A 21387-nucleotide genomic window follows, 5' to 3' on the forward strand; every position below is an offset into this window, starting at 1 on the left:
TGTCGGCTGTCCCCATATGTGGTAAAATCCCGCGATATCACATCGCGGTTCAAACAAAACTGCGCTGCCATGTTTCTTTACACACAGAATTGTTGAATATATTTTGTGCTCCTGGATATCCTGTTAATGCGTTGGCTGACAAACTCAATGTATTAGTTATCTTAATTCTGTACTTTGTTTGAGTTTGTTTTTCTGACGTGTTCTCTGTCTTTATCAGCGGATGTCAGCAAGGAAGACAATGGGACTCTACTGGGGAAATTCAGTTACAATAAGGACGCTGATCCAACACAGACGTTTGACATTTGCCAGTGAGTTCAAAGAAACTGGTCTTGTTTTGATTGCAGTTTACAATCTGTAGGTTTAATACCTTTGATATTTACTACAAGGCAGCAGTCTGCTGTATCTCAGACCTACTCACATTCTAACCGCATTTGTTTTTTGTTCTTCTCTACTTTCTCTTCTCTTCTGCAGAAACTCAGTGAGGTGGTCTATCGTTTTGTGGACTTATGTGTCCTCAGCGACTGGGGTCAAGCTGAGTACACATGCCTGTACCGTTTCCGTGTACATGGACCTCTGGCCTCCACATGGCCTTTAAAGCGGCCACGCCATGTCTTATATGCATTTTATTATATATTTGTTATTTTTATATGTACATGGTTATTTATTTGCAGAATGTAAATACTAAAATTGACCTGTAAACACAAACAAAAAGTGGCACTGATTCTACATCATGTATGATAGCATCAAGTCTCATTGTGGTTGGAATAATAATTTCTCTTCAGCTGTTGTTGAGGCCTGTGTACACCAGGTGGTGACAATATTGTTCCACATTTCTGCATGTTTATCAATTTTCAATTCAGTTTCAATGTAATCAACTTATAAATCGCCAAATCATATCAAAAGCCATCTCAAGGCGCCTCACATAGAACAGTTCAATATAAAATTTAAAATAAATAATAAAAAATTCAAAATTAAAATACATAATTAAAAACAGAAGAAAAGAATAAAACAGATATAAAAAAAATAAAAACTATTCATAAGAAAGAGAATAAAAATAGGTTTTAAGTCTTGACTTAAAAATGTCCACGGACTCCGACTGCCTCACAGTCGCAGGAAGACCATTCCACAGAGCGGGTGCACGATAAGAAAAAGGTCAATGACCCATTGGCTTCTTCTTCACCCTGGGATCACAGAGAAGTCCCGCATCCTGTGACCGCAAAGCCTGGGCCGGCACGTAGGGTTTCACCAGATTGGCCAGATAAGATGGCACCAGTCCATGAACAACTTTATAAGTCAATAACAAAACCTTAAAATCTGCTCTCACAGACACCATTTTGGTAAAGATGCCAAAATGGGTGTGATGTGTTCAAACCAATGGAATTTATGCAGCCTTGATTTTGTCTTGTGACAAGGAATGTTTGAAAGATCAAACTTTATTTGAACCAGTGGCTCAGTTTGATTCGATGTCTCAAAAATTTACCTTCTTTACCATCACAAGTCCAAATTTGGCACAAATACTCCTTAGACATTACTTTTTTGAAAAAACTGACGGGCCACTTGAATGTTCAATAGGCAGCCAGGTAGGAGTCAATTGAGGAATTACACAGGACTCAAAAACTGAAAAAGCTTCAATCATATTGAAAACTATACCACATTATTTGTCTGATCATAAAGAGTCCAAAAAAGTATAGTTTGGACTATCTACGACTGAATATTCTGGAGTTATGGGGTAAAAACAGCAAGAATAGGATTAATAAATGGAATAGTTTTGACTGTGTTGAATGTTTGGTCTCCAAAGTAAAGGTCAAACAATGTCAACGTCCATTTGGATTCTATGACATGTGACATATGTCACCCTGTAACATGATAACTAGGGATAACACAATGTGCAAACTATTGAAACCCTATTAACTCAACCAATTATTTGCACCACAGTTTACCAAAATTGGTGCAACTTTAACTTTTGAAATTCACCTTTGTCACGATTCTTGCTGTTTTTACCCCATAACACCAGAACATTTAGATGCAGATAGTCCAAACTATACCTTTTTGGAATCTTTATGATTAATCAAATAATGTGGTATAGTTTTCAATATGATTGGAGCATTTTTAATTGTTAACCCCTATGTAACTCCTCAATTGACCCCTACCTAGCTGCCTATTGAACATTCAAGTGGCCAGCCTTTTTTTTAAAGAGTAATGTCTAAGGAGTATTTCTGCCGAATTTGGTGCTTGCATCACCATTTGAACGATTCCACTGTCAATATTGTGTTATCTGCTGCACTATTTGATCAAAGAGCAGAACTCTCTCTGCGATGACCAGAATTCGGAGCTCAAGCTGCGCTCCTGAAGGCATCACTGCTCTGGCCACGCCCCCTTCCTCAGACCGCGGCGGCTGCTGATGAAAAAAAGGTCAGAAAGAGCGACAGTTATGATGAGGAGAACATTTAAAAAGCGACTTGCTGTTTGATAACTACACAGTAATAACGATTGATTTCATCACTACACAATAAAAGAGGTTTTATGTCGCGTTTTTTTTTTCTCATGAACGGATGTTTACCGAACGGTTTCGGTCCTCTTCAGGTGAGTAGGTTCACTTTAACCTGACTTTGACGGAGTGTTTTTCACCAAAAATAATCTCGGTTCTTTACCGACAGTTTAAGTTACAAAATTTACTTTTCTCTGTCTAACTATGTTACGTGAGGATCCCACTTTTTTGCCGCTGCCTGATTAGATCAAGTTACGATATGGCTTAAAAAAAAACAAACAAAACAAAACAAAAACAAATCACAGCTTCACGCCAGGGCGATCAAAATTGGCATTGGAAAGAATTCGACAAAACTGCTTTGTATTTTTTTTAATCCCTGATGTCTTTGTCATGAAGGAAGGGTTAGAAAAAAAGGAAATCTCAACAGCTGTTATATATTTAAAGGGGACATATTATGGGGCAGACCGGGTGATACCCTACTTTTATAAATTTCAATATTTTAACCATGTGGAAGCAGAATCAATTCAAAATCATTCTAACAAACAATCAATACCTACTAAACAAAAACATAAATGAACTTCACCTTTGCACATGCATATAATATTTATTCATTAAAATTACAAAAATCTCAATAAAATTTGGAACGGGGCAGTTCCATACCCCATTAACGTTAACAGTAAAACATTCAACAATGTCAGAAATTCAGTCATACGAGGTCTGTGAGAAAAGTATCCGACCTTTTTATTTTATGCAAAAAATATATGGATTTGATTCATATGTTTTTACGTCAGCCAAGCTTGAACCTTCGTGTGCATGCGTGAGTTTTTCCACGCCTGTCAGTTGCGTCATTCGCCTGTGGGCAGGCTTTGAGTGAGCACTGGTCCACCCCTGTTGTCGTTGTTTCATTGCGAGGAAATGGCGGAATGATTTGGGCTTTTTTTCCATCAGAATTTTTTCAGAAACTGTTAGAGACAGGCAGCTGGAAACCATTCGAAAAATTTATAGGCAATTTTATGCCTATCTCGGCTTTCAGTGCTTACCAGTCGAGTGAGTATAAGAGAAATTGTGGAGAGCTGGGCATGTCCCAACTTGTCCTCTAACACTCCGAAACGGAGGTGTTCCTTTGTCTCGCTTCATCAGCGAATCGGTCGTGACGCACGAAGCCTCCGCGCGGCTTTCTAGTTAAAAGTGAAATCTGCCGGAAAATGGCTGATGTCCAGCTCTTGTGATAACCAGAGAAATTGCACATGATGGTCCCGGCTCCACACAGCAATCCATTTAGAAATGATGTGGTGGTTTCTGCCTCTCGATGGCGGCTCGGAGCGCGGCGAGCTGTGCGCCATTGTGGGCCGTCCTTAATGCTGTAGTAACACTCCTTATTCTCTGTGAAGCCCGTAAAATTTTCACCGAAAGCCAGATAAATTTTTCGAATGGTTTCCAGCTGCCTGTCTGTAACAGTTTCTGAAAAAATTCTGATGGAAAAAAAGGCCAAATCATTCCATCATTTCCTCGCAATGAAACAACGACGAGAGGGGTGGACCAGTGCTCACTCAAAGCCTGCCCACAGGCGAATGACGCAACCGACAGGCGTGGAAAAACTCACGCATGCGCACGAAGGTTCAAGCTTGGCTGACGTAAAAACATATGAATCAAATCCATATATTTTTTGCATAAAATAAAAAGGTCAGATACTTTTCTCACAGACCTCGTATATGTTTTAGTCAATCTTGAAATTTAAACTTTAAGGAAACAACAACTTGCTAAACCCATTTTCGTTTCACATTCCAGTAGGATATCAAAACACACCATTTTTGCTGGAAAGACAGAAAAAATAGTAATTTAAAAAGACAAAATTCACTTTTTTTATCATTACATATATGTGCAAGTAATCCCATATCAATTAATGTATTCCTAAGAAATTAAGTGTTTGCTAACAATCCATTGTTTACCTCTGGGGTAAATCCATACCCCTGGGTGTGGATTTACCCCATTCACAGTGTTGAAAATATGTCAAATCATTTTACAACTGAGTCTGCAGGTCAATATATTATATATATTGTTACATTATTAGATAGTTTATTTTGAAAACATATCAATTCTGTACAATTATTTGAGAGTTTATAAAACATACTTACCAAAATGCAAGCTTGGATGGTGTAGTTTTGGACCCTAAAAATATGGATTGTTTTTTGTTGTCTGCTCAACTGTCATATTTTTGGCCAGACACGTTGAAAGGTCAACAGCCTTGTCATAAAATATACCTGAAATATGACTTTCTCCCCTCCAATCCTGAAGACCCATAACCAGGAGAAAATAAATCTGGTTATGGAATTGCCCCGGATATGGAATTACCCCAGTCTGCCCTCCATCTTTTCAACAGATGTTAAAGTAACTCACACTCTTCAACTGCCTATCCGGGATCAGGCTGTGTGGGCAACAGCTCCAGTAGGGGATTCCAAACGTCCCTTTTCCAGGTCACATTTACCACCTCTGACTGGGGGATCCTGAGGCGTTCCCAGGCCAGTGTGGAGATATAATCACTCCACCTAGTCCTAGGTGTTACCCCGGGTCTCCTCCTAGCTGGATGTGCCTGCAACACCTCCCTAGGCTCGTGAGTATTTCCACACCCACCCGGTGCCTCACTTGTTGTGCAACTCTAGCCCAACACCCGATCTGTAATTTATGTCTGTAGCATGACCCAGGCAGAGGGTCACCCCTTTGAGTCTGGTCTGCTTGAGGTTTCTTCCTCAGAGGGAGTTTTTCCTTACTACTGCTGCTCTGGGTGTTAGTAAGGTTAGACCTTACTTGTGTGAAGCGCCTTGAGGCAACTCTGTTATGATTTGGCGCTATATAAATGAAAATAAATTGAAATTGAAATCGAAAATTGACAACCGGTGTTGCCGACCAAACAGTCCCCCTAAAAATCGGTCCCCTTGATGACGCAGTTCATGGATTAACACCTCATTTCTGCTTCAAACTGCACTCCAGTCATCATCTATCTCAGTGACAGATAGCTGAAGTTTTTGTACAACAATCATTTCCACATGAATTCAGCATTATTTTATCATAAAAGCCGCGGCTAAATGTCTTGCTAGCTGATGCGTTCACTGTGCATCGGTCATTTCAAAGCGTCACGGAATTTTGCAGAGTTTCTGCTTAAAACAGCTTTGTTTCTGCTTAAAACTGACTTTAGAATGATTTAAGAGGTTTTACCTTTATCATCTGGTGGTTAATAATCCCATTAATCCACTTAATTGCTTTGGGTGAAGAGACTCCGTCTCAGACATGCTGCTGTGGTCCAAAATGACGCATGCGCAGATCCAAAAGGTGGACCAATTTTTAAGGGCGGACCATTCGGTCTGCAACATTGGCCTGAATTAGGCTGGATACTGGCAGCCATTTAGGAGTGGGAATTCCCACTCCTAAACGACCAAAGGGAGAGCAGCGCTGGCGCCACACCAAAGTGAGGCTGACATCAGCATCTCGGCTGCCAACCAATCACAGGCTAGGAGAGAGAGGCCCATATCTGACCTAATTCCAACTCCAGAGAAGAATAACATCCAACTCCTAACAAGGAGAGTGGTTCCGGAGCTGAGGCCGTGGGTAGATGCGAGGCCCCCAGATCTAACTGCTAGCACTCCACCTCCCGCACAAGTTCTGGCTCCTTCCCCCACAGTGAGGTGACATTCCACTGCCACCTAGGTCTGGTCTGCCGAGGCCATCGGCTATCACTGCCACCTATGGGACAGCGCACCCGACAGTTGTTCCCCTGCTGGGGGTGAGCTCGCAGGGTGGAGATGGAAAGTCCACGTTGCCTCTTCAGGCTGAGCCCTGCCACCATGAATTTGCTGACGGACCCTCCGTCTAGGCCTGGCTCCAGACAGTGACCCTGAGCTTCCTTGAGGCTGGGCCACATTCCCCCTGCCTTGTTTGTCCGTGGAGTCTTTGTGAATCATTCTTAGAGTGGACCCTGGCCTGAGACCAATTTGCCATGGGAGACCTTGCCAGGAGCACAAAGGCTCCAGACAACACAGTGACACATAAACCTCTCCCCCAACGATAAGATGATGGTTCCCAGAGAGGCAGATGTTAGAAGTTTGTACTCAAAAATACATAGATGCTGGTGAAGCACTGTAATATTAATAATTCATGAATGGATGCTTGCCACGCCCCCTTTCCAAAGGAAGCAGCTGTTTGTCCCACAGACAGCAGCTGGATTTCCATTATAGATTTGCACAGAATGTCGACTGCAATAGTAAAATGACAGTAACTGATGAAATGGGACTGAATGGTAAAATCCATGAAATATTGACATTTCTTTGTTTGTTTGTTTTTACCCTTCAAATCCATTACTGCCATAATGTCATTTTCTATAAGATTAACAAGCTCACAGTTGCTTACTCCTTCCAGACAGAGAGCATCATGTATTTTACAATGTCACGTGATGCTTTCTGGTATGTCATATGACCTATAATAGGGGGAAAACGTGTTTCCATTCCACCTTTACAAATTAAGGATTTATCAAATCACCTGAAAGACCTCACATGAGCATAAAAACGTTTTTGTGATGTTTGTGATTCCATCTTGACCGACATGCACAGATGGCCTTCGAGCCCTTCATCCAGTAGAGAGAGTGAGTTGTATGTAATATTGCGACGGGGCTTCACAGTGCACATCATTGAATCAAAATGCCACTACATCACATGATTAATCATAATTCTCATCTTTGCATCTGCCGTAAATGACACAGACATGCAGCAGTGCTGGAGTAATAGTTGAACTTAACACAGAGCCCATTTAAAGGTAAAAAGTAGATAACAACTGATTTTGCACAGCGTGACTCATTTAATGTCACATTTGTCACAACCAGCTGTGTCTGACCTTCTGCATGCTCACTGACACTCGCCCACATGGTCTCTGGGAGGGGAGAATTCAGAAGGATATATCTGGTGTGAATACCATGATGCCTCACTGCTGACGCTGGTTTCTGAACATTGAGTGGATGGTCTGATCTTAATTAAAGGTTTATGTTACAAACATTAAAGCTACAGTATGTAGGATTTAGTGTCATCTAATGGTAAGATTGTAGATTGAATTATGCCATCGCTGGACATGATTTTGTTTCCTTTCACATTTTTCTTCTTTGGTGATGGGGCTTTAATTTAATTTAATTAATTTATATAGCGTCAAATCACAGCAAAGCTGCCTCAAGGCGCTTGACGCAAGTAAGGTCTAACCTTACCAACCCCTAGAGCAAGCACACAGGTACGGAAGAACTCCCTGATAATTAGGGCCCGAGTAGGCAACGTCGTACGAGGACCCTATTGTAATTGCGCTGTTTATTATTATTATTATTATTATTTATTATTATTATTATTATTATTCTCACTTTTGAAATCAAAATTTCGGCCTCTTCCCATGCTCAAAAACTCACCAAACTTTCCAAAGTTGTCCGACCGGATCCGAAATTCGATATTTTGGGGGCGTCGCACATGGTCGCAGAAAAATCGCGAAATAGCGCCCCCTAGAAATTTTCAAAAACCCCTCCTCATTGGGCTTTTTTCATCGTAGCCTCACGAAATTCGGTACACATATTTACCATGCCAGGACGCACGAAAAGGTCTCTTACTGTCATGATGAAATATCGACAGGAAGTCGGCCATTTTGATTTTAAGTTTCGATTTTGAGCAAATTTTTGCCATTTTTGGCCAATTCCACTACTTACATTTGAACGAACTCATCCTAGGGATTTCATCCGATTGTCTTCAAATTTGGTCAAAATCATAACAACACAATGGTGATCAAAAGTTATCAAAAGATTCTAATTAAGTCAAAAGGCGTGGCTGCTAGGGGTCCTCAAACTTTGGCGAGCTTTTCGGAGCACGCCATTTCACTTCGAATGGCTGTCACGCCCACATACTTCATCGTAGATCCTTCAAACTTGCTGAACATGATGAGGGCTCCGCCCTGAACGTCTACATATCTTAAGTTCCCACCTGCGCCATAGCGCCCCCCGGTGGTGGCGGGAAATGTCCTATTTTTACTTTAAGAGGTCCTGATGTCACATCCTTAACCCAATCAACTTCATTCCACTTCTAAAACATGCAGAACAAATTGGTGAACGTAGGCGATGAACGCCGTGAAGTTACGAGTAACGGCGTCCGTGTGGCGGTGTGCCCAATATTGCCCATTTGCCATGAAATTACGTTCTTCCTTTTGACGGCTTTAATTTTGTCACATCATCATGAAAATTGATACACAGGTCGAGCACGACAACCTCTTACAATTCATAGGGGCGTCGCCCATGGGCGGGGCAAAATGCCTCAATAGCGCCCCCTTGAATCTTTCAAAATCCCCTCCACATACGTTTTTTTTTGGAGTAGGGAGATGAAAATTGGTACACATGTGTGACTTGCATAGACGTACAAAAAAGTCTCTTGCACCATGGGTCTACTCCAAACAGGAAGTCAGCCATTTTGAATTTTCTTCTCATTTTGGCGTGATTTCCACATGTTGTATTTGAACGAACTCCTCCTAGGGATTTTGTCCAATGCACTTTAAATTTCTTCCACATCACCCACAGACGATACTGACCAAAACTTATCGAACTCTTTTCTTTATGTCGAAGGGTGTGGCCGCTATGGCGCCGCCATTTTGACCCTTTGCCATGGAACATTGTACTTAAACAGGTACTGATGTTACATACTTAACACCATCAACTTCCTTCCACTTCTAAAACATGCAGAACAAGTTGGTGAACATAGGTGATGATCGCCGTGAACTTACGAGTAACGGCTTCTGTGTGGAGGTGTACCGAATATCGCCCCTTTGTCATGAAATTACGTTCTTCCTTTTGACGGCTTTAATTTTGTCATATCATCATGAAAATTGATACACAGGTCAAGCATGACAACCTCCTACAATTCATAGGGGCCTCGCCCATGGGCGGGGCAAAGTGCCTCAATAGCGCCCCCTTGAAAATTTCAAAAACCCCTCCCCATAGGGTTATTTTTGGAGTAGGGACATGAAAATTGGTACACATGTGACTTGCATAGACGTACAAAAAAGTCTCTTGCACCATGAGTCTACTCCAAACAGGAAGTCGGCCATTTTGAATTTTCTTCTCATTTTGAAATGATTTCCACATGTTGTATTTGAACGAAATCCTCCTAGGGATATTGTCCAATGCACTTCAAATTTCTTTGACAGCATCCAGAGATGACACTGACCAAAAGTTATCGAAAGCTTTTCTCTATGTTGAAGGGTGTGGCCACTATGGTGCCGCCATTTTGACCCTTTGCCATGGAACATCAAGTCATGATAACTCCTTCATGCTTTGCCTGATTGACTTGAAACTTCACATGTATGATGACGGTTTGCTCCTGAACACACCCAGCCCCTCTGTTTGTACACTGAGTGCCCCCTAGTGGATGAACAATCAACATGTCATAACTCCTTGATGCATTGTATGATTTGTTTAAAATTTTAACTGTGTGATGAGTGGTTGCCCCTGCATGCACATGCTCACATGTGGTCACAAGGGCACCCACTGGCCTGGGTAGGCGGTTGCGCGGAACGAGGGCCCGTATATGACTGCTTGCAGTCTTAGTTTGGATTATTATCATTATTATCATTATTTTTCTTCTGTTTGTTTGAAATGAACATGACATTTACGAAAACTCAGATTTGGCCTACATGTCATTGCGCCCTCTACTTATTGAAAGCAGAACTGCATGTCCATATTGTTTCAAATAGCACTTGAGTTTGAATTATATTGATTCTGGAGTTTAAAAATCCTCATATTGTAAAATTAAACATTGCGACATTGTGCATATTCTCCCACCACTAGTTCTCAAACTTGTTAGCCTGCGCTAGCAACCAGCAGACAAAAACGGAAAGCAACCACTGATCCCTCTTCTTTTTCTTGTCTTCTGGCCATGAAACGTGCAAAAAGGTGGAGTAATTCTGTCTCTGTGGGACTTTTCTATATCATGATGGTAAACGCCATGAAGGGGCCCGCTCCTATGTCGATATAAAAGACTAATTTATTCCATTTCTGCTAATAAACATGCCGGAGTGTATATACTGTAGCTTTAAAGTTAACTCCGCTGAAGCACAACAGGCCTTTCAACCATATCAACCCCATCTGGTTACGTTAGCTGTGATTTAACAGCACACTATTTTATTACAATACAAAGGTCTTTGATTTATATTTTTTATTTTTTAATGGATGCCCACTACAAAATTGAATGTTTTCTTTTGCAATTAACGCTTCAGTTTCTGGTGAAACTAATCTCCATTGGCAGAAATACAGCAATAATATTTGAACACACGGTTGATAGCTTAACATAATGTTCCTATTTTACCTTGAGTTATTAACAGATTTATGTCTAGCACTTTCACTTTATCTGCATATTTGCTCATGTACAATTGTACAGTTCATCTCACGTATAATTCATTTATGAATTTATGTTGGTTGTGAGTTTAGTCAGTTACTCAGGCTAACAGCAGTTAGCATTTAGCTAACATGTCAGTGAGTTAAAGTTTGTTACTAATATGATTCATTACTCAGGCACACCCTAATTTTCATTGAGGGAACGTGTCAGCCAGTTCATGTTAGTCATGAATTTGATGAGTCATTTAAGCTAAAGATGACTAGCCTTTCGCTAATGTAGCAGCTGGTGTCTCTGCTTCTTCATTGTGATTGACTCCTCCCACTCGGGACGCCAACACGCAGTTTCTGGTATGAGAATCGGACACTCTGACTAGTCGACTAAAACCTGGGCTCTGGCCTGAATTGCCAGAGTACCCTTTGGCTGTTGGGAGTGAGGCCTACTGACTACCACATGCACAGCATCTCCTGCTGGGCCTCACTAACATGTCACTTAATAAATGTATGTAGCTAATTTAATTAGGCAACATTTTCTTTTGCGGGTACACGTCATTCAGATTCTTTTAGCTTCTTGAGTATAAATATTTTATTTATTCATTATTTATTTATTTTATTGGGTTTAGGTTGTGGGCAAAACAAGACAGTTTCAGAACATCATCTTAGACTTTAAGAAACACTTATTGTTTTGAAATATTTTATAAACCCAATAACTAGTGGATTAATAAAAAAAAAATCAACAGATTAATTGATGATGGAAGCTAGAGCAGCCAGGGACGCCATCCGGTGTAAAACCTGTGGCAAATACCAATGCGGATCTGGTTGTATCTGGTTGTGACTCAGAATAAACGGGAGCAGCTGAAGGGGCAAAAATTGATCATGAAAATTGCAGAGTAGGTAGCTCTGTGGACAAGAAACTGGCCTGCCAATATGTAGACATGGGTTTGAATCCCACTCATGTTGCCTGTCTGTGTGTTTGGGCAAGACACTTAGTCTATCTACGCTGTCTCAGTTTACCCAGCTGTAAAAATGGGTACCGTCCTTGGCTGGGGAAGTAAATATGAGACATCATTACAAAGCACTTTGAGCATTTATTAGATGGCGAAAGAGCCACACACATGCAGTTCTTAAAAATAATTGTTAGTTGCAACACTATAAAATACATTAGGATTTTTTTTTTTTTTTTTTTTTGCAATAATTCAAACTGAGGGGAGACGGTGTTGAGCTAACAGGCTCATGAATGAATGCAAGTATTGAAGATTATGTCACATAACTGATTTTTACTGAATGGTAATATTTTATGACCTTTCCTCATTGTGATGAGTACAATAAGTGTGATTTTGAAGTCATGCTGTTGACAGTTATGCTCCCATATCCAGAAAGGTGAGAATTGTGCCACTGTAGCTACAAGATATTTTTTGGTGCTCATAGGAAGAAATGATAACACTTTTTTTTCTTCCTGGGCATTGACAGATAACCTTTGGTAGTGTTCTCTGGGACATCTGCTACCACCATCAGTGGGTCATAAGGAGGTATGGTTCCACCCCAAACAAAACTTCCTAAAGATGTCCATGGGATCCACTTGTCATCACATCTCTGTCAACATGACCTCAGATAAACCAAAAACTTTGATGAGAACATTAGAGGATGTTCATCCTCAGAAAATGTTGCTGAACCCCTCCCTGATTCCTTCTCTGGACCCCTACTTCTCCCAAAATCTCTTGGACATCTTAGCCAGTTCTGTCCTTCCTCCATTTCTGGAGGGATCAGCCAGCCAGTGCGAGATGGCGTTCCTCCCCAGCCCAGGATCCCTCTTCAACATTCTGTCCCTCAGTGGAAGCATGAAAGATTCCTATCGGGATGATTCAGAAATTCCAGGTACACTGGATGTATTTTTAATTCCAATGCCAGGCCAAAATGGCAAAGCGCCTTTTCCACTGCATGGATCCAGTGCTGCTCCAGACTGTGGGCCAGACAGTGAGGATGTGCATCACTCCACTATTCATCTTACTAATGACCACATTTCTGTCTTTAAACCCACACATTTATTGACCCAAGAAGCAGTAGCAGGATTTGAAATTCCTCCTATCTCCCCAGTGCAGCCCAGTGCTGGTAAGTCAGAATGTGACAAGCCAATATTTGAAGGTGTGCCAGAGGAAGCTGTGAAGGAGCGCATACAGTGGCACCTCGCTAGGCAGGCAGCTTTGCAAAACCGAGCTTTGGAGCTGCAGAGGACACTGCAAATTCAGATAGGGCACCACACTGTCCAACACTACAGTCATCAGCTGGACGAGTTGCTGAGGCATTGCCAAACTGAAACGGTGTCTTTTGACTCCCTGTCTCCTGAGAAATTTCTTCCATCAGCGGGTAGCAAACTCTGTTTTCCTGAGCAAGAGTCATCTGGAGCCTCATCATATTGGACGGAGCTCTTAGACTTTGGACACTCCAGTACAGCGGCCCTGAGACACCTACAGGAATCCTTGGACTCCGAGGCTACGGCCACCAGTAGTTCAGATGAGGAGCCAGCAGATGACAGGTTTCACACAGGATCCAATTCACAAGCGTGAGTAGCCAGAAAGTTCATATAGCTAAAATCTGGTGGCTTGTGTTGCAGTCCAATAGTATATAAATAACAAATGTTTATGAGTTCGATGGTACGAAAATTTCATGAGGTGAAAGATAGAATGTTCCATTCAACACGGCTTCGCCTCATTGAATGGTATGTTCCAGCTGTCACCGAATTAAATATTTGTTCCATTGAAAGAATGAAAAAACATTCATTATTTGTTTTATATTATGGCTAAAATACATCGTCATTTTATTAATTTCTAAACAACAGAAAAGGGACTTACGAGTACATTTGGTGTTCCACTGGTGCTTTGATGTCAACACTCCAACATGAACTTTAAATAGCAGTCCAAAATTGTTCTCAGTCAACTTGGAAAAACAGTTAGATAGTTAAAAAATATTTCTAACGATGTAGTCCGTGATGCCGTGCACTGACTTCATGTACTTCCAACAACCAAAAAAAGACAGTGTAATTCCTCAGTCCAGCGAAAAATCACATCAGAAATTTGTCCAGCTTTTCATCCTAACAGCTCTTCATGCCTTACAGCGTAGTGGATTTGTTTTTTTGTGTGTGTGTGTTAGAAGAATTAGCAGCGTCAATTAGCTCCTTCAAATCATCGTCGGCCAGCAAAACAAACTCCGCCGTGTTTAGCTAAACACTGCCCCTGGTAGTGTGAGCATGGGCAGTGGTCAGGGCGTGCAATAGCACATTTCATACAGCACCAAAATTGCACGCTAAAAAGAACTATTGCACGGTAAATGAAACACAATGGCAAATGGTATGAGTAATCATGTCACGTGACATACAACCCACCAATCAAATGACAAGGATCCACTCAGCCGTTATATATTGCCTATTATGCTATAATGTCCCAAAGGTGACTTCCAGAGGCAGCGACTTTATTATACCACACAGTTAAAGGTGCAGGAAGACAGATGATCCAAATTAACTGACTGACAGTTCTATCAATTTTTATATAATAAGAGAATGCTAGTCAATCTGATTCAGTGTTCTTATAATACTGACATATTGTTCAAAGTTGTTAATAGATTCCCATACCCGAGATATAATAATAATAAGAGAATAACTGAATATCAAATTGGGCCACGTTTTGAAGCCTCACAGTAGCTTCTTGAACCATCTTTGCCAATCTTAAAAAAAAAACTTGCTATCAGTAGTAGTTTTGGCCATTGTCAGCACCAGATTTGAAATCTGGATCAAATTGTTGAACTGTTTAAAATTCTCATCCAGATTCTTGAAATCGTTGATAATACATAGTAACTTCCAGGTATTCATAGTCTTAACGGCTTCAGTCATGTTCAGATGTCTTTAAATGGGGTAGTCGTAGTGACTAGGACTTGGAAAAAATTTGAAGCCAAAGCCATGGTTGTTGCGGTTTTTGTTCAAAGTTGAACAGCTTGAGCATGTCTGGCCAAGGGCACAGCTGCTTTCTTTTGTTTTCAGTTGGGTTGCCAGGTTTGCACTTTATAAGCCAACCAGTTGCCAGCTGCACTTTATAAGTCAGCTTGTTAGGAGGTAAGCCAGAATAAGCTATTTCATCCCGTTTTTGCACTTTTTTGGATTGTGGGCAATCGTAGTAGGATAATGCCCTGTGGAATAGCCCTGCAATATAGTTACAGAAATTTCAGACCCTCTGTAAAGGTAAGGGAAACGTTGCTTTTTTCATAAATGACAACACACAATTACAAGATGGAATTTGAGATAATTTTATGAAGAAAAAAGCTCTTAGGTTGGAAAGAGTTGATTAGATTGTGACGCAGTAAATTTCATTTCAATCTATCCAGTACCTTTTGATATATTTTGTACATAGTTGAAAAGACCAGCAACCATGCAGGGGGGATTACATACACCCCCTGACAAAAATAATGGACCCCCCACGTGATGTTCTTTCTTAGTTTGTAGCAAGTAAACAAATTACAGACATGACAGCAGTTTTGTTCACCAGCTGAACATTTTGGCTTCTTCAAGCATCCCTCAAACCAACTGAATGTCAGTATTAGAATTAATAAAATGTTGTTTTCCAAATGTAAGATATACTCAACAAAAATATAAATGCAACACTTTTCGTTTTGCTCCCATTTTGTATGAGATGAGCTCAAAGATCTAAAACTTTTTCCACATACACAATATCACCATTTCCCTCAAATATTGTTCACAAACCAGTCTAAATCTGTGATAGTGAGCACTTCTCCTTTGCTGAGATAATCCATCCCACCTCATAGGTGTGCCATACCAAGATGCTGATTAGACACCATGATTAGTGCACAGGTGTGCCTTAGACTGCCCACAATAAAAGGCCACTCTGAAAAGTGCAGTTTTGTTTTATTGGGGGGGATACCAGTCAGTATCTGGTGTGACCACCATTTGCCTCATGCAGTGCAACACATCTCCTTCGCATCATCCGTGAAGAGAACACCTCTCCAACGTGCCAAACGCCAGCGAATGTGAGCATTTGCCCACTCAAGTCGGTTATGACGACGAACTGGAGTCAGGTCGAGACCCCGATGAGGACGACGAGCATGCAGATGAGCTTCCCTGAGACGGTTTCTGACAGTTTGTGCAGAAATTCTTTGGTTATGCAAACCGATTGTTTCAGCAGCTGTCCGAGTGGCTGGTCTCAGACGATCTTGGAGGTGAACATGCTGGATATGGAGGTCCTGGGCTGGTGTGGTTACACGTGGTCTGCGGTTGTGAGGCTGGTTGGATGTACTGCCAAATTCTCTGAAATGCCTTTGGAGACGGCTTATGGTAGAGACATGAACATTCAATACATGAGCAACAGCTCTGGTTGACATTCCTGCTGTCAGCATGCCAATTGCACGCTCCCTCAAATCTTGCGACATCTGTGGCATTGTGCTGTGTGATAAAACTGCACCTTTCAGAGTGGCCTTTTATTGTGGGCAGTCTACGGCACACCTGTGCACTAATCATGGTGTCTAATCAGCATCTTGGTATGGCACACCTGTGAGGTGGGATGGATTATCTCAGCAAAGGAGAAGTGCTCACTATCACAGATTTAGACTGGTTTGTGAACAAAATTTGAGGGAAATGGTGATATTGTGTATGTGGAAAAAGTTTTAGATCTTTGAGTTCATCTCATACAAAATGGGAGCAAAACCAAAAGTGTTGCGTTTATATTTTTGTTGAGTGTAGAAAGAAAATTGCCTCTCAATGATGAGAAAATTGTGGAACCATCCCCCCAAAAAATCACAGTATTATGTTGTTCTTCCTCCAGGCATTGGTATTCAATCCTGGTATTTGATGACCAGACTGAGCACCACGGCTTTAAGGCATGAACTTCACTAATGAAAACAATGTTCTCCATGAAAAACACTCTCAATGAAAAACAATACTCTCCATTAAGCTGGTTCCAACTTTCCTAAATAGTGGTGTACAGAACAGCTTTGGAGGATGGAGGCTCCTAATGGACTGATTTTCTTAATTTCCATGACATATTTTCCGTCAGATTGAGCAGATTGAGATCTGGACCGTTAGATGGCCGTGACATTGAGTTGATTTGCATTTCCTCACAAAAATCTTCACACTCTTTTGTTCTGGAATTTGACATTAACATCAGCAAACTATTCTTTCATTCAGCTGATTTCTTACAGTTCTGTCACAAACATTGAGTCCTGTTTCTACACATGTTTTCTTTCATTGTGCATTTTCAGTTGTAAAGGCATTTTATTTTTACTTTTCTCTCCTGATTTTTTTAATCCTGTGGTCTACATGTATATATTCTCCTTTTAAAACCTTCAACATAGCTGACTGGGACAAACCAATATCTTTTCACACACTCAGTGTTGGACCTCCATATTTGGGGAGTTTTATAATTATTTTCTGTCTTTGAATTTACTGCTCTTTCACCTACATTTTTAGACTTGTGTTAGTTTTTGTTATAGAAATGGAAACAGTGTGATTCGATGAGATTTCCTTCAACATTAAACAATTTTATACTTTTTTCCCTCCACTTGACATGGAAAACAATATGTCATTGATTCAAATAATCAGATTTAATTTATTTGAGTGATGTTTCATGAAGTTGGAATGTTCAGCTATGGGACAAATTTTGATTTATGTCATATCTGTAATTTGATTATTTCCCACACCGAAAATGTTTGGAAGAAAGCTGGGTGAACATTCTGTACATGTGGTGAGTCAATAATTTTTGCCAGGAGTTGATCCCTCCACCTCTGCCCTTCTCCTAGGTCACTGGAAGTAATGTTGCTGTACATGATCAGACTGACTGAAGTAAATCTTATGATTTCTCACATTGTCACATTAAAAACCAGCTCAAGATTGAAGTTCACTTTCAGCTCATTACCAACAGGTTTGTTCTGCTTTACAGCTGGACTGAGTTGGAACTGAACCTTACTGTGCAGACACCAGCTACAGTGCCCGTTTTGTTTTTTTTGTTTGTTTTTTTATAAATGAATGCTGTTTATAGGGCAGATCAAAAGATGGGATTGAACTAAGATGGTATAAATTGGAAAGCATGTGGGTGTGAGTTTTGGAACGTCATCTCTCAGTATGTGAGGTCTGTGCAACGACTGAAAACCTGCCACATATTTCAATTGGCACACAGTTTGGTTTATAGGGTGAATGTGTAGTGTGTGTTTTCACAACACACAGCAGTACACATTCTCTCTCTCTCTCTCTCTCTCTCTCTCTCTCTCTCTCTCTCTCTCTCTCTCTCTCTCTCTCCCTCCCCCTGCTCAAGTTGTAACTAATTTGCTGACAGAATCTATGACATCCTATTCATTCTGTGCCATCATAGCTCTGTATCTTGTCTTTTTTGTAAAAAAAAGAAAAAACAGGCTCTATTTTTAGATGTTTTGTGAGCATCTTTTGACTTTTTTGCTCATCATTTATTTCGAACAGAAACACCCACCCCAGCAAGCAGAGGTTAACCGGCTAATATATGTCACTGACAAAGTAATAACAATTTAGAGTAAGCTGCTTATTTTTGCCACAACCATAAAAATGCCATAAGAGTTGTTTGGTTCCATGGACCGCTTCCATGCAGAGCCCAATTTGCACACATTTACCTCACTAATTTTTAATAAACTCTTTGAAATGACTGATTATACAGTTAGCGGCTTGCCTTAGCCTAGCCATCCTCTTCACTTGCTGCTCTCTAAAGAGTAATTAGAGTCAACAGCCCAGGAGGGGCAGAAAATAATTAACGTGTGGTTTAAACTTATTTTTGTCCCAAGTGGAAAACAAATTACCCTTAAAACATCTAAAAATAGAGCTGAAGTTGTGAATTTCCAGAGTTAAGTCAAAATGCAGAAACTGGGAAATCTAGTTGTATTAATTATGTTGTGACTTCTATATTTTTCACCTCTTGTAGAAGATGTGACTTTTTAAAGTATGGTTGATTTAAAACAGTCAGTTGGTACTTTCAAAATAATATAAATATGCTTAAATTCTGACTGTTTAAGGAACACAGGACTTCTGTTTGCTTATTTCAAAACTAGCTGTTTTTTGTGAATTTTGTGTGGCCAGTTTGAGGCATCCTAACATAATATTCCCATCACACCGCCGATTGAGGCTGAATGGTGTCAGAATGACACATCCAGCTACAGTCGAGAAGTATTGAGGTGCAGTCTGAAGACAGACAGACATCGAGATGGGACGCACATCTGACAGCAGTCTACGCGCAGTTTGTGCGCCATCTGATCGCAATCTACATATTCTGATGGCATCACAACAGCATTTCAAAGTATCTGATCACGGTTGATTGACCTCTGAGATGGATCGGTCATGGCAAAGCCTACCGGCATGTTGTGCCAGGTATGTCCACCTCCACTGGACCCTGGCCAGTGTTAAGCTTGGCCCACTGCCAGCAAAGTTTAGCAGCAAATGGTGTCCAGTGGCTGACAGCGGTACACACGCGCATGTCCACCCTGCACGTAGTGGCTCATTCAACTATTATGAACACAGACACTGAGCGATCATTTCATCATTTCAGTACCTGTTCTACGCACACACACATGAGGTCAGTAAGTGCTGGGAAGGAGAGGACGAGTGCAGATATGATTGCATGAGTGAGTGAGTGACTGAACCAATGCCGGCTTGGACACATATGGCATGAGTCTGGTCCATACGTTGATGATTGTACTCTGATGTCCAGTACCGGTAGGTCCTGTGCAAAGGGAGGAACACAGCGCTGCCCCCCACTCTGGTCCCGTGTTTGCCATCCAGGCATTTGGACATCCGGCAGTCTTCAGAGTTTTTTATGGCCTTCTGACAGCAGTCTGTGTCAACTGTCTAAAGGTTTTCTAAATACACTTTGGATGCGATCGTGCAGGTGTGGACGAGGAAGTTTGGACGGGATCCTCCCACAGTCTACACACCTATTTCCATCCCAACTGCGACCGGATTATGGCCATTTTTGCCAGGTTGTCTTAGTTCCTGCACATTCTTGCTTTATTTATATGGTATATGTGTGTGTGGCAGTAAAATTCAGAAACATACATGCTTGAGCAGTTTCTTTTTAAATCCACATGCTTTCACTGGCTTTTCTTCGTAAGTCCAGCTCGTGTTCATTTTCGGTGTTCCAGTATGCTTGAATTTTTTCTGCACTGGAGAATCCTTGAAAGGATAAGTGTTGGAAAATTAAATTGTTGGACACACCCAACAGCTTTAGTGTCTTTGAAAGAGACCATTTAACTGTTCAAAAAGGGGATTTGGAGCTCCAGGGATGATATCCGGGTTCCACAGGCTGGAGCCTGTCTCTGTGTCAGCCAGGTAATGGAAAAATCTACATTTCTACCCAGACAGAGATTGTTGGTAGGTTTTTTTTTTTTTTTTTTTAAGTATTACTGAAATGAAAACTGTTTGAAATTGTCTTTTATCAAGATCCAGCCTTTTAATGACTTCATGGACTCAGCCATCAGAAATGTATCTGTATGTAGCGAAAGTGTTAAACTTCTCCATGCGTTCACTGACATTTGTGTCTCTGGGTTCTCAGTCTTTAAGATGGACACCTGGGAATGGTTTTTGGAGTCATGAGGTTGGTGGACAGAGGTGTTTGGTGATACCAGTATTTTTGCAGAAGAAAGGAGGTCCACGTCTTTAGGGTCCTGGAGCTTCCTGTCTTACTGTGTGGTTGTGAGACCTGGACACAAACCATTGACCTAAGATGATGACTGGATGTATTTTGTACTCTGTCTTTTCGGAGGATTGTTTGGTACCCCGTGAATGACTTTGAGTCAAAAGAGTACCCTACTTGCATTATGAGGGAATGTCAGCTATGACATTTTGGCCCAGTGGTGTGTGTGTCTCTGTGCTTGATCCAGCACACGTGTGCCTCAGTGTTCATGGCAACAGTGGCTGGAGAAGCCAAGGAAGTGCCCAAGTTTCACCTACCTGGCTGTCACAGATAGATGGTTACTTTCTAAAGGTGGGGGTGGGTTGTTGCAGTCCGGATCCTGAGGCAGTTCCATGGTGTGGTGGATGTAATGCTCCCAGGCCTCAAATCTCTCTCCTCCTGTCAGGCTTATCTCTGCCTAGAAGCTGACAATCACTGACATTTGTCTCCCTGTCTCACATTTTGTAGGATCACTCAAAAGGTTTTCATCAAGGTGCCACAAATTACGATGGAACGATTAGTATTATTATGTTCTGGTGTTGCTTTGATCTGAATGTAGATGCTGGATACTTTTTATTTACTTTTACATTGTGGGATATGGAATTTTCATCATTTTGTCTCAAAATGTTTTAGCCAGTGTTAGGTCATATTAAAATAAAGTACCCAATACATTTTTTTTTTTTTTTTTTTTTTTTTTTTTTGCCATTGTCCACCTGTCTACCTGAGGCTCTGCGATAGACTGGTGTCCTGTCCAGGTTGTACCCTGCCTCTCACCCTTGACTGGTAGAATTCACTCCAGCACCCTTGATTGAAGTAAGCGGGTA

At 41.1% G+C, this 21387-nt stretch overlaps 1 protein-coding gene across 2 annotated transcripts in view; it reads left to right on the forward strand.

Moving 5' to 3' along the window:
• Positions 1-2391: 2391 nt before the first annotated feature.
• Positions 2392-21387, forward strand: part of kansl1l (KAT8 regulatory NSL complex subunit 1-like) — a 58235-nt gene continuing 39239 nt past the window's right edge. The window contains exons 1-2 of one of the 2 annotated variants that reach the window (XM_034186521.1): positions 2392-2583; positions 12351-13440. In XM_034186521.1, coding sequence (XP_034042412.1) covers positions 12443-13440 — 998 coding nt within the window. In that variant the 5' untranslated portion in view covers positions 2392-2583; positions 12351-12442. The remainder of the gene's footprint in view (positions 2584-12350; positions 13441-21387) is intronic. The other variant, XM_034186522.1, reaches the window with a different exon arrangement.

Source organism: Thalassophryne amazonica, chromosome 14, assembly GCF_902500255.1.
Source record: "Thalassophryne amazonica chromosome 14, fThaAma1.1, whole genome shotgun sequence".
In the NCBI taxonomy this organism is placed as follows: domain Eukaryota; kingdom Metazoa; phylum Chordata; class Actinopteri; order Batrachoidiformes; family Batrachoididae; genus Thalassophryne; species Thalassophryne amazonica.